General features: G+C 42.4%; 4 protein-coding genes across 4 annotated transcripts; 3 read left to right on the top strand and 1 right to left on the bottom strand.

The window, feature by feature from the left end:
- Positions 1-2023: 2023 nt before the first annotated feature.
- On the top strand, positions 2024-3254 carry F5Y00DRAFT_263926 (uncharacterized protein; the record flags this gene model as incomplete). Its single annotated transcript, XM_048011576.1, has 2 exons — positions 2024-2678; positions 2737-3254. 2 exons carry the CDS (start codon positions 2024-2026, stop codon positions 3252-3254), a joined length of 1173 nt encoding a protein of 390 aa, XP_047863042.1.
- Positions 3255-5991: 2737 nt separating this feature from the next.
- Positions 5992-6563, bottom strand: F5Y00DRAFT_263925 (DUF1857-domain-containing protein; the record flags this gene model as incomplete). The annotated part of the gene is made up of 2 exons (XM_048011575.1): positions 5992-6063; positions 6123-6563. 2 exons carry the CDS (start codon positions 6561-6563, stop codon positions 5992-5994), a joined length of 513 nt encoding a protein of 170 aa, XP_047863041.1.
- Positions 6564-9023: 2460 nt separating this feature from the next.
- On the top strand, positions 9024-10377 carry F5Y00DRAFT_242346 (NAD(P)-binding protein). Its single transcript, XM_048008495.1, has 3 exons — positions 9024-9452; positions 9515-9583; positions 9638-10377. The coding sequence occupies exons 1-3, from the start codon at positions 9062-9064 to the stop codon at positions 10192-10194; spliced, it is 1017 nt and encodes a 338-aa protein (XP_047863040.1). The 5' UTR covers positions 9024-9061; the 3' UTR covers positions 10195-10377.
- Positions 10378-11189: 812 nt separating this feature from the next.
- F5Y00DRAFT_271416 (heterokaryon incompatibility protein-domain-containing protein) lies at positions 11190-13996 on the top strand (the record flags this gene model as incomplete). Its single annotated transcript, XM_048012792.1, has 3 exons — positions 11190-12970; positions 13018-13268; positions 13319-13996. 3 exons carry the CDS (start codon positions 11190-11192, stop codon positions 13942-13944), a joined length of 2658 nt encoding a protein of 885 aa, XP_047863039.1. The 3' UTR covers positions 13945-13996.
- Positions 13997-14262: the final 266 nt, after the last annotated feature.

Here is a 14262-nt window from a genome sequence, read left to right as displayed (position 1 = left end):
GTTAAACCTAAGAAGGGCAAAGCGTTAATTTTCTAATAGCGGTTGCTATGGCATTTTGGACAAGAGGTTAAATACGGGGAAAATTTAACCGTTCGGCTGAACTTAATATACGAGCATTACTTCGAGAAGCCTTCGAGGCAGGTTTAAGTCTTGGTTCTTTAGTTGCGTCGCAAATCCAATTTCAACTACTCTTTCTCGTCTTGTGACTTTCACTGGGTACCTAGGTAGTTATAATAGTCAAAGACACAAATACTAAGAGTTGTGCTATTTACAGATTACCTTGCCAGCCCTTCTAGACAGATTACTTTTCAGAAGACTGGCATGCCACCTGCCACCAATTTTACCAGTAAAATAATATAGCTTAATTCGATTGGCAAAACTAATCTGTAAATAAGACTTTATTTATAGATTGGTTATTTTAAGCAATGCCGTTTATTCGATAACAGTAACCGTGGCAACTGTAATTCGTTGTTTATAATTTTAAAGTTTGTAAACAAGGCGTAAAGCTTAATAATAGCGTTACGGGGAAGTATATTAAGTTATATAAAAAAGAATTCTTTTAATTTATTGTTTTTAACTAAGAAATTATAAGGCTTTTTAAAAGGATATAGGGCAGAACTAAGAAATGCCTATGGTTTACCTTAGGATGTTGTGTTGAATACGAGTAAAAATTTCCAATTTGAGGTACATGCCTTGCTACCTTACAGTGTTGAAGTAAGTGGTCAAGGGACTACTTTCAGGTTCAGTACATGGTATCTTGGCATGGAATGTATATATAAGAAGGACCTCCCTCCTCACTCATACAGTTGGCAGATTAAGTCAATATACAACTACAGCTCATATACCGTATCTTTCAACATACAGAAAGTTTTCCTGCCTTATAAAAAGCAATGAATATAAAAGGAATATGTTTATGTATATGTTTAAGGCTTCTTCACTACTTAGGTTTCGAAGGTATTAAGAGTATTGTCTAGCTGTTGGTAGACAAGGTTTAATCCATTATACGCACGTATGGTCTGGGGGGGGGGGGGCAAATGAAAAAACACGATGCAGTACTAAGATAAACTTCTGTATTATATGATGCATAATCGTAAGATCGAGATAGTAATAAATAGTATAGAAACATGGTGCGGTGTAAACCTTAGGCTTTTGTGTTGCCCGGGGGACAACCTCTAGTGTCACTTTATTGGTAAAATTGGTGGCAGGTAGTATACCGGTCTTCTAAAAAGTAATCTGTCTGGAAGGGCTGGCAAGGTAATCTGCAAATAGCACAACTCAATACTAAGTGCCTAATTTTTTCAATCCAACTCACATATACGTAGCTAGATGATATGTCAAAAGAGTAACGGTTACATCAGGTATATGACACGCTCAAATATATTAAGGTGCTAAAATCCAATTCTAACTAAGTACGTGACGGTACGTGTAACAGTGCGTTGTAAGTTCGAAATATAGTACGAACCTAGGTACCCTACCTAGTTCCTAAGGTATCTCGAGAGATGATTTTATATAGACGCTTGGCCTATTAACTAATACAGGAGCCTATCTAGTAAAGTTGAATCTATGGCAAACTATAACGTAACTCGTTGAGGCCAGAATTCAGCCGACTTTGCTCGTAAACCATAGATCCGAGGAAGACTTTAAAATATTCGTCAGGATAGTGAAGGTTTCGTGACTCAGGATCTGCGGTGGCTGTTTCTAGTGAATAAGATAAGAAGTACATTAGGTGTACCTTAAGGATCTAAGATAGAGCAGGTCAGTGACTAACGATGACTATGGGGGACAGCTGTTTGACGGTCGATACTTTAACTTGAAGTTAGGCCATCAACGAAGTAGCAGATGAACTGTAAAACATCATGCGTTATACGTATTTTGATTACGAGGGTAAATTGTAATATATAAAGGAAGCTGCTGCTAGCCTTTGACATCCCCTTTCTGTCTTGCCATTTTAAACCTGGACAACACGGACATATCAGATATATCCACCAAACCACAATCTCTCCATCAACTAATTTCTACCACGATGGCTCCGGAAAAAGAACGCCTCGCCTTGGACGGGTTACCTACCGAGCTGATCATCTCAATATTCTCGCATCTACCCGATGTAAGATCCATCCAAAAACTTGGTCTGGCATCCAAGAAATTTCAAAACATCCTGTTGGCGCACGAGGGTGTGATAGCTCGTCGCTTTGTGGCCAGACATACCAACGATAACGACCCTGGCGTTACGAAACTAGCTTTTATAGCATGTAAAGCCCTGGACTTCCTCCCCAATTATGACAATTCAGAGGACCCTTCCGACGACGGTATCAAATTCCTCGAAAAATACGTCAAACGGGGGGACTGGCCGATTCAGTCTTATCGGTTGCCTGTCCTTGAATGGTTACCTGAACTGAGCAAAGGTATCGAATCCGTCTTGGACTGGATTGTCGCGGAAATGGCGCCCTTACCGCTTAAGTTGGAGGGCGAGGGTTTCACCTCTACCGAGATGTCGCGCCAGAGGCGACTGTTATATATGCTTGACTTTATTTCCACGTTACTCAGGGAAATCCATGCGTCAAAATTAACGAACCAAAAAAAGGACAAGCTATTCAAAGCGCTTTGCGACTCATTTTCGCCTGCTGAGATGTTTTTGGTGTACCAGCTAATGGAGAGGTTATACCATTTTAACGCAATTAGTACGTTTCTCTCAATCCTATCTTGCCATTTAGTTATCACTACCTAACTAGCCTAAAGCAATCGACCTGTGCGCAGTATCGGTTGAAGTCGAACTTTTCATGAAGTCTGTCCACAATCTGCGGCATTATAGAAATTGGTTTGATATCTTCTTGGATGAGAAACGGGCCGAACTTTCGAATAGCGAAGATCCTCCTTCTTGGGAACCATTCGTCGATGACCCCAACGCCTTCATCAGGAAGTGGATACCATCGGATGATGAATATAACGATACCTTAGAGGAGTATTACTATTACAGCCCTTTGGATTACGAATGGCTTATGGTAAAGCACCTATTTGGGCGGCGTCACTGGTTCCTTCTGATAGGAGACGAGGATCGATGTAAATCGGTTATAAATCATGGGCGTATTTGGTCTTGGGACAATGATACTTTCCCATCGTCGCCATCCGTGGATAATTCCTTGATAAAATGGCACCAAGATCCAGCACGCTTCGGGTTTCCAGGCGCTGTGGACACGATGATACCGCTCCGCGAGCTGTTTGGCTCCAACCAAAAACGTAGGAGATGGTATTTATAAGGAGAGCCACGACTGGATTATTACTCTTAAGATTCACATTAGAATCGATTATTTTATAAAGAATGTATATTCGGAGATGGAGGATTAAGAATGTCAGGGTATAGTAGGTTAGGGTGGTTATAAGGGTTTATACGAGTATGTAAAAGGCGCGAAGCGCCTTCGTTAAAGGTTAAAAGGCCAGGCGTTATTAAGTTTAATATAATTACTATTTGGTTTATTATTTTATATATTTATTTTATGTATAATTTATTTTACTTAGGTAATTGATCTTATTAAAATAACGTTTTTACTTATTAATATTAACCGTTTGTTAAGGTGGTAAATCGTAAGGCCGTAAAGTAATACGGGAAATACCTCGATAGCGAAAGTTGCTACGATTTAAAAAAAAAAAAAAAAAAAAAAAAAAAAAATATTACGAGACGAGAAAAAAGATTTACCGTTACGGGGTAAAAGGTTAATTACGACGAGGAGTTACGAGGAAAAGGAAAAAAAAACCATGAAAAAAAAAAAGCGAAAAACTTTTAAAGTTAAATATTATTAATATATAATTATAAAGTTATTAAAAATAAAGATTTTTTTAAAGAATTTTTAAAGCGAAATAATAATTGTTATAAATAAAGTTTATAATAAAAATTAAAGTTAAAAATAAAGTTTTATAATTAACATAAAATTAAATAAAGTTAAATAAAAAATAATTATAATAATTAAATAAGTTTTAAATTTAATTTTATACGACCGAAATAAAGTTTAAATTATAACGATAAAATTATAAAATTTTAAAGTTTTATTAATTATTTTAATTATATATTTATAAAATTTTATTAATTATTTTAATTACGTTTTAAAGTTTTATTAATTATTTCGATTATAAAGTTTTATAACTATTAAGTTTTATATATTTAATTAATATTATTATAATTTTTTCAATTAATTAAATGCTTAAAATCGCTTTATAATTTACGACTTTTTTTTTTACCATTTTATCGCATAACGTTTATAAAAAATATAAATGGTATAAAAAAATCATATAAAACGAGCTTTATTTAACAATACCAATTATTAAAACTTTTATACGCTTTTAAAGTAAGTTAATTAATTTTATAAAAAATTCATCGGACGTGCACTAAGGTGTGGCTAGCCAATCAGAGGCCAGACTTTAACTGTGGCGTCAGTTTTACGCATCAGGTGATCTCCCCCTTCTCCCCCGTCCGCGGTTGCGCGGACGGGCAACGCCGCTAGTGAGGCTATAGGACCTTATTAGTTATTTCGATTACGTACGTTTAGGAGGTTGTAGGATTTCCCTAGTTGTCCTTAGAGAGCTGTGGTTGCCGCAGGGAATAACGAGGCCTGAAAGGGCGTACTGCCAAAGGTCCTTGACGCGGTTCGAGGATAGCTAGGAGATACCTCAGTACGGTAGCAATTGACCCTGTGGTAGATAAGTAACGAGGAGATTAGGCCTGAAAGGGAGTGCTGCCGAGGTCTTTGTAGATCCAGAGATAGCCAGGAGACACCCTAGTACGGTAGCAGTGTTGCTAGAGGCGACGGCGAGAGACGAGATAAGATAGGGCGTATCCCTTGCTACAGGATAGTGGCGAGGATAGCGACGATAACGAGACTAGCAACAAGGTTAAAAAAGACGAGCATATCTTTTATTATAAGGTAAAAACGAAACTAACACCGAGGCTAAAAGTAACGAGTAAGGTTAGCAACGAGGCTAAAAAAAATAAGTATATACCCTATTATAGGATATAGGCGAGGTTAATAGTAAGGTAAGAAGATACGAGACGAAATAGCGCATATACCTTGCTACAAAGTGGTAGCAACAAAAAGGCCAATAATAAAGCCAAATAAAACGTATGCCTTACTACAGGATAGCAGGAAAACTAACCACTAGGCCGTAAGATAACAACAAGGTAGCGGCAACAACGAGGCTAGCGATAAGGCTTTAATACGACAAAATAGCTATAAGCGTACTTTTTTATTATTAATGGTATAATATAAGGCTACAGCAAAGAAACTACGACGAAGTTAGCAATAGTAACGAGGTTGATAATAAGGCTATAAGTAAATATACCTTATTATTATCGGTGTTATAAAATAAAATAAGAGGCTACGGCGAGGTTAACGATGAGGCTATAAGAAAACATACCTTATTATTATTAATATCATTATAAAATAAGGCTATAACAAAAAAGGTAACGAGGTAGCAGCATACACCCTAAAACTACCTAAGGCAGTAAAGCCAAAGGCGACGACGAGGTTTACGACGTTTTTTTTTTTACGCGCGATGTTTTTTTTTTTTTTTACCTTCTTCTCACGCGGCTTTTCGTTGCATGGTTCCGAGGACGGGACCACTAAAAAAAGGGGTGACTCTGTTAGGGTATAGTGGGTTAAGGTGGCTACAGGAGTTTATACGAGTATATAAGAGGCGCGAAGCGCCCTCGTTAAAGGTTGGAAGGCTAGGCGTTACTAAGTTTAATATAATCACTACTTAGTTTACTATTCTATACATTTATTCTATGCATAATTCACTTCACTAAGGCAATCAATCCTAACAAATAAGAAGTGGTTCTATAAAGCGGTACTTTAATTGGATAAATTAAATCCGGAATCTGCGTCACCGCCTGTAGTATGTCAATTTAGGCACGAAGACATGAGAGGTTCATAACGAATAAGTAGACTCGGGTGACCATTGTGACCTACAACCCCCCTAAACACCTCAAATGGGGGTCCTTCATTACTGGATTTCGCCGTCCTTGACTAATCGACGTACGGTGTCGATGGTACCATGAACAGCCATCCTCGCCGTCTGCAAGCCGGAACCGTATTAGAAATAGACTATAACATGGCCATATAAGAAATACTCACCTTCCAGCTTCTCTCCTCTAACTTCTTCGCCTCCTCGCTTCCCTGCTTGACACCAGGGTATCTCCACTCAAACGCATACGTCATAAGCAACTCTCCGCCAGGTCCTTCGCTAACAATGTTCGAGATATTGCTTCCGTCCGGCTGTCCGAAGTCGACACGGCATGGGGGATAGTGCGTGCATATCTCCTTGACCAGTCTGCCTCCACTACCGCTATCCGGCTCCTGGCCCGCCGCGAACCGGACCTCGCGTACGACAGTTAAGTTATCCGTCTCCTGCGATGTTTCCTCGGACAGCACGTTGCACTCCTCAATAATGGGCACGAAGTCCTGTGCGCGTCGGACTTTGCGCTCCAAACCCGCCCAGATCTGGGGAATCGTGAGGGCAGGCGACGCGCCGGAGGGGTTGATAGGGGCTGTATATGCGAGGTTGAAGGTGACCATTTTTTTTCTTTAGAGACTCGATGTCGAAGATGTTCTAAATCGAATTAATGAGAAAGTACAGGAGGGAATAATTGATAATGATATCGTTGACGTCAGATCATGTAATTCGGAAACGGCAGTCAGATATTTATATCCGTACCTACGTCCCGGATTCTTGGCAACAATACCATTCGTTCGGACTCGTTGGGGAAGTTTGCTTCGTGACACAACTTGGTCTTACATTGCAAATTAGCTTAGCGAATCATTTCTTTTACTCCATCTTCGGTGTCTTCGGTCACTGGCGCAGTCCCGAGACCCATAATAAACATCCCGCAACGTCGGCGTCAATCTACAACCCGTTTCCGGGCCGGAGACTTATGCCGTAGATACCTCTTACCTTGCTTCCATATATATATGGGCATATCCCTTCCAATATGACAACTATCATATTGAATATTGCATCATCACGGTGCAGCACAAAATTATTCCAAAATGTGCCCACTAATGAATAGCACTGTGCTGTGCTGAAAGTAAAGCTATCCCTCCCTGATTATAGCCCGATTTCACCAGCCCCTAAGGAGAATACCTTCACGCGGTATGGGCTGTAAGTAGGGTGGACCTACAACCTTTTATCGGTCTTCGGATCGGTCGGGTTCCACTTGAAACCAAACTTCTCCAGGGGGGACAACCCCTATGATTAATAATTAAACGAAAAAATCATGAAATAACTCAAGGAAAAGAGTCAAAAACCCGAATAACTATGGGAATTGAAAGATAAAAACCATCCGAATCCCCGTACTAACGCAACTTGTACCTCGAGTACAAGCTCTGGACTTAGTATGGGAGAGGACACCCATGGCCAAAACTTGAAGCGGACTCTTCGGAGGTAGCCGTGTGTAAAGCTTTTGGTGGTTAGTTGGCAATCTAGGGGCGCAGAGACACAGCGCCATCGAGCCGGGTTGTGATCATGGCTAATCCATGCACCCGAATACCTAGACCAGCGAGACAGAGATCCTGCCCTCACCTAAACTTCGAAACTGACATCCTGAGTGGGAGATAGATGACTGAGCGGGAAAGTTAACCCGGCGGTCTATCGATCATGAACGGATGGTAGCAGTGCGTAGAAGCAAGGAAAGGTAGGAATCCGGAAGGGGTAAATGCCCTGAGCGGTGGCACCTCGGTTAGAAATGACCGTGAGTGGCTTGAGAGGATACATCCTCTGTCGGTCATATTCGTCGTTATGAATATGATTTAAGTTATAAACCATATCAAAACGCGTGTGAGGTGGAAACATCTCATGCGTTAAAGGAACGGACTCAGTAAACAAGGAAAAAATGACTTGTTGAAAGGAAAATCGGACAAGTTGGCATCATAGGGGCACTCTCCTATGGCCGAGATATGTGGTTCGCCACACGGAGGAAGGTCATTGGCAAGGCGTTGCTAGTGGCCGCTAGCACCGATCTCAACCAACGATAACCTCCGATTTTCCGCGACGTTCCGTATTAATGGGAGTGGAGTCACGCCCGTTACGCGACTCTTGTTAATACACGGGATTAGTTTTTTACGTTTTTAGGGGGGGAAATAAAGAATAGCGAAAACTTGGGGTCCAGCTAGACTGGTTAACAGACTCCCAATTAGTAAGTGAAATTTATTTCCCACCTTGGTACATATGATGGGTTCAATGAGTGTAAAGGAATATTGGTTTCACGACCAAGGCGTCCTGCGCACATGATCATTACTCATCCATATCGCCACGTAAAGGCTACTCCTATGATATGGTTCATACCTCTCAACTTAATTATTAATCACTTAAATATACAACAACAACAACCCCGATTTCACCACTCCCCAAATTGACGAGACCTCAGCCACTAGAGTCAAAAGGAAATTTTATGCCGAGTACGAGATTCAGGGAGCTTGGAACACTTATACGACGTTCTTCTGATCTTCTCGTTTTCTAGTTGAAAGGAGTTCATGTGAGTATCCCTTAGCAATAGTCAAGTAGATTACATGTATATAGTTTTCCCCATTGCTAGATAACTGAGTCTTCTAAAGGCGCCGCAAATAATATACCGAGCCCCTGTAGTATTAATATCATCAATGCCCAAAAGTATATTCCGAATTAGTGATTTTAAAGAGGCTATAATACTGATTCAAGAGCGTGACAATGGCTTTTTTCTTCTATTGTTTTCCTTCGAGGTACTAAATAATAGCTAGTGTCTATGCGACAATAGCTGGCTGTAAAAAGAGGACATAGAGACATGCAATACACTTACTATGTGATACGCATATAAATTAAAGTTGAATGAAGCAGATCAAACGAACATACGTTCATATTTTCATGCATTTGTAATATCGGATACTTTTAGCTCCAAAAAGTGTCCGCTCCGAACACCGTCCCCGAATTTATAATCCGGCCCTCTGGCGAGTATAAAAGAAGCCATCAACAGCATCACTCAGATGCTTCTTAAGCTTTCTTATATCACTATTACACTTCCCCAAATTACTATTTCGATAAAATGGCACGTCTCGCCCCCTATCTTGAACAACATAAGACTCTCCAGGGCCCAGGAGATGCCCGCCCGACAGCCATTCAGGTTGTAGAAGATCAAGGTCTTGTCTCGAACCCCTCATGGACTGGTAGAGTTGTCCTCGTCACAGGCTGTTCGCCTGGCGGACTTGGACCCGAGACGGCAAAGGCCATTCACCTAACGGGGGCTGACGTCTATATAACTGTTCGGGATGTGACCAAGGGCAAGCAGATTGCTGAAGAGATTTTGGCCGATGGCAAGCCTGGAAAGGTTGACGTCATTGAAATGGACTTGGCTTCATTGAAAAGTGTTCGAGCCGGAGCAGAAGAATTCCTTCGTAAGAGCGGTAATAAACTCAATATCTTGATTAACAATGCTGGTAAGTATTCACGAGTTGAGGGATGATTTTCGGAATTCCTGAATTCAGCTTACTCTCTTTAGGAATCATGGCATGTCCCCAGGGTAAGACCAAAGATGGATTCGAGTTACAGTTTGGCACGAACCACCTTGGTAAGTACTGCGTATAATCATCACGCATATTGTGAGTTATTAATCCTGATTTAGGTCACTTCTATCTCTTTCACCTGGTTAAGGATGCTCTTCTGGCCTCCGCAAGCCCTTCGTTCAATTCTCGGGTCATATCGGTATCCTCCGCCGCTCACCGCTACGGCGAAATCCACTTCGACGACCTGAACCTCGAAAAGACCGGGTATGATCCGTATAAGGCTTACGGTCAATCCAAGCTTGCCAATGTCTACTTCGCGAATGAATTAGACCGGAGGTACAAGTCCCAAAACCTGCGAGCTCTGAGTCTACACCCGGGAGGCATTCTCACGCCTCTGGCGAGATATCTGCCTTCCACCCAAGACATCCTCGATGATCCAGACCTCGCAAAGATGCTAAAGAATCCCGCCCAAGGAGCGGCGACTACCGTCTGGGCTGCTGTGGCGAAGGAGTTGGAGGGCAAAGGGGGGATTTACCTCGATGAGGTTGCTGAAGCTGAGGAGGCTACGCCAGAGACGCCTTACTACGCGGGTGGCTACAAGGCACAGGCTTTCAATCCTGCTGCCGAGGAAAAACTTTGGGCTGTCAGCTTGAAGCTAACGGGTTTGAGCGAGTAACGTTGTACTTGGCATAGCAGTTCTAAGGCCTTGAGCGAGCCTCGACTATGTAGCTATTGCCGGAGGAAAAATTGACCAGATTGAGGTGTAGCGTGGGGAAAATAACATTGTTCGTGGTATATGAGATAATATGGATCAGTAACGAGTGATATGTATACCAAGCTCGAATTATTAAGCCGTGAATCAATCTTTACCAAAAGGAAATTTACAGATGACGTTGGTTGGTGTTTACTACCTAAGGACGATCGCTGCTGAGATTGGATAACAGGTATGTGTACATCCACTTGCATTATCGGCATAATGGTGGCGCTTGAATCGCGCCAGGGTGTGATAGGGAAACTCAGCCCGCAGACACATGTCCGTTATCAATAAAGCCCCTATTATCAGACTTAGGTGAGGCAACCAAAGAGAGTGGCAAACTAGCAAGACAGGTTGTTAAGCGCTATAAGCACTCAAAGTTAATATTTCTCTTATAAGTGCGTCCGAAAAGACATAATCCCATCGTCATCACGTTACCATGCTACGCAAGCAAACTAGGTCGTTTATCTCGAGAATTCTCTCCTAGGACGCGCCGACCTGTTTAAATATAGTATATTAAACCTAATATTTTTGATAGAATTATAAGTATCGTTCGAAAAAGCTATCATATTTCATAGTAGGAACTATTATATGTTGATCTATGAGCTGATCACAGAGCCTTGCTGGCTGTCAACCTTGCTGCCTTGCAAGTCTGCCTACTAACTAAGCGAACCTGCCGTGGGGGCCAACCATGCTTGGAACGGCGGATGCGCTGCAGGAGAATTCGCATTTGCGAATTCAGTGCCCGCGCAGAATGTATTGATTGTTATTTATCTTATGAGCCTACCCCAGGTTTAAATTGCCGAACAGTTTAAGTGCGAGCTAGGACTTTTTGAATAGATTTGCTCCGTCTCGCGATCATCTCTGAATTGGTTCTCTTTACTAGGTCAGTTTCATCCAGCCTTATCTTTTTTTCAATGGCACGATACCAATACCAGCATCTTCAGGATGGTCGTAGTTTTAGACTGCTGAGTCTATTGCCTGGCAACGATCCAGCTGATCCTATTCGATGTCAACTTCAGGTTCATTCTCTGACGGAAGACGGTCAGATTCCACAGTATACTGCGCTCTCCTACGTCTGGGGCGACCCAAGTTTCGACATTCATGTCGAGTGTGACGGTGGTATATTGCCTGTTAATAGGGGTTGCTTCCACGCTTTGCGTTCCCTTCGAGACTCATTGCGTGACCTCCGTCAATGTCCGGCCTTCACACCATATTTCTGGGTTGATGCAATCTGCATTAATCAATCAGACAAGCGTGAAAAGAGTGCTCAGGTTAAGCTGATGGGCGATATTTACCGTTCTGCTGAGACGGTTCTATGCTTCATCGGGGATTCCTACTCTCAGGAAGATCTGTACGTGTCTAATCATTTGGGGTCGAAAGCTGGATTGAGGCAACATTTACTTCGCCGGAATCTTGGCGCTTCAGGAGGATGGAAGGCTGACAGGGATATCTTAGGGGTTAACAACTTACGAGAGTCTGCGGTACGCAAACTCTTCGAATCACAGTATTGGACGAGATTGTGGACGTTCCAGGAAGCGCTACTTTCTCACCGGAAGATCGTATTCTCAGGTACGGATATAATAGAATGGGAATCTGTCGGCACTTTACTTCAACAAGCTGCTGTGGTGAAGCGCGAAGGGATCGACCACTTGCTACCGAAAGCAATTCATTTTCACTCTCTTACGACAACTAGTCCTATGCTCCGCCTGCTTCTTGACGGAAACAACGCGAATATTACCAGAAGTCTCAACAAAACTTATACGCAAAGCCTGTCGTTAGAGATATCCCGGATATTGTCCTTCTCTTCTGAACTCAAGACTTCCGACCCCCGAGACAAAATCTACGCTTTAGCAGGAGTTATGGCAGCATTGGAGGTCGACCTAGAGATTGATTACTATAGGCCCATGGCATTAATATATAAGGACAGTATCAACGCCTTTTCTATGAAGACGTGGTCGTTCGAAAAATGGACAACCGAATCCGAGGATGTTCCGTTCACGCTTTTGGACCTGAGGATTAGCAACACTTTTCATCAGCTACACTCACTACCGGTCAGAAGCAAGGAGAGTACACTTATGAGCCATTTTATCAAGCCAAAACCCATACGAACCGCGCAGTATTTACGTTGCGATGAAGGCGTAATAGGAGCACCTATAAATAAAGCGTTAGAAAATACGGTTCAAAGCAGAGTAGTTCACTCATTCAGGGAAGAAGAAGTCAGTTTCTCCGAGAACGACAATGAAGCCGATTCAGAAACTTCACCTTCATCTCCCGAACCTGTTGAATTGAGTTACCTTTCACTTGCCCATTCACTCGCCCGTTCATTCTCTATGCGCAAGAGGGATTGGCTCATCTCAAGAGTTACTATCCAGTTAGGGCCTATACTGACCCAATGTACTGGAAACGGCGGAAGTGGTAGATACCAAGAAGTTGCATCTCGCTCAAGCAGCCATGTTAATCACCAGGATATCTCCCCTGCAGCTCTGCGTCACAAGAATCGAAGAAGACGGAGAGATCGGGATGAGCATAGCGATGATGAAGGTAATCAGGAGCACCCAAGGAAGAAGAGTAAGGGAAATGACGTGGATGATATCAAGAAGCTTCTGGCATGCCCATTCCACCAAAGGGATCCTCATAAGCTTTCAATTAACCGCTCATGTAATGGCCCGGGTTGGGCTTCAATCGCTAGATTAAAGTAAGTTTCCTGACTCTAGTGCTCCTAAATACTTCTAACCTCAAAAGGGAACATCTGTACCGAGTTCATTTTGTACATCGTTGTCGGAGATGCAAGTCAAGATTCGACACGGCCGCTAGGCTGGATAGTCATTATGAAGATTTAGCCCCATGCACCGTATCATCAACCCCCCCTGATCCAATGGAAGGCTTCAACGAACATCAACGGGAAAGCCTCAAGTGTAGACGCGTACAGGATTGGAAGAAGATTTACCAGATTTTATTCCCGGACGATGATGAAAGGACCATACCATCACAACGTGAGTTATTTATACTACATCTTCTGGCGCCTCTAACCTAATAGTCTTAGACTACGCAAGTGTCATCACCATCGCTGATATCCTTGATCAATTTGATCGCGCCTACCAGCAAGAAGTCGAGCGACAACTCCCGGGACGTGTAAGATCCGTTCTGGATGGTCTGTCGTCTAGGCCAAATTCGTCTGCTCAAGATGAAATCTTACTTATGGTCAATGACATAAATAACACAGTAATAAACTCGTTCAGGCAGCGTATGGTAGGCGTCGTGTTAGATAACTCTAACCTGGCTCCCCAAGAGCAGACAGAGGTAACGACATCAAGAGTCGAGCCTAGTTTAGACAACCCAGCAAGTTTCTTCCTTGAGTACTTGAACAATATTGACTACGGAGACAACATGCCCCACCACCTGGACAATGAGGCAGAGTTCGACATTAATAGTCTTCAGAATTCTACAGCTTATGTGTATCCTGATGAACAAGACTACGGAGTTAACTTACTACAAACTGGAGATTTTCATGAGGCCTACGACGAGAGACCAAATAACCCCGCCATCATCCGAAATGGAAATTCGAATAATACAAGAGTATACCGATCGTCAAATCAGGCCGGCAATCATGATGGCGATTCGACTGATGAATGGACGGTGATTGAAACCCCTCCGGAGGGAAGTCCGTAAAGAAACATGTTTGTGAAGATAGGGGCACGGCGGAGGGCACAGTACCCACAGGCGGAATCTAGACTCATCTCGTATGTACATGTGGGATGAATACCTAACTAATTATACACCAGCCTTGTTGAATTGTTTTATCAAAGATAATAATAGTAGCGATAGTATAGGTAGCAGTCAATCTACCATTTAAACCACCGTTTGGTTCCCAACTATTTATATGGGAGCCTCCGGTCGTTGGGTACAAACGCCTACTCAAACAAAGCGGTCCCGGAACGCTGTGGCGGCTCAATTAAGTGGAACAATCAGGTACGCAGCCGATAAATT

This window comes from Daldinia vernicosa (genome assembly GCF_022497035.1).
Source record: "Daldinia vernicosa strain CBS 139.73 unplaced genomic scaffold F5Y00scaffold_37, whole genome shotgun sequence".
In the NCBI taxonomy this organism is placed as follows: domain Eukaryota; kingdom Fungi; phylum Ascomycota; class Sordariomycetes; order Xylariales; family Hypoxylaceae; genus Daldinia; species Daldinia vernicosa.
This window is presented reverse-complemented; position numbering and strand designations above follow the sequence as displayed.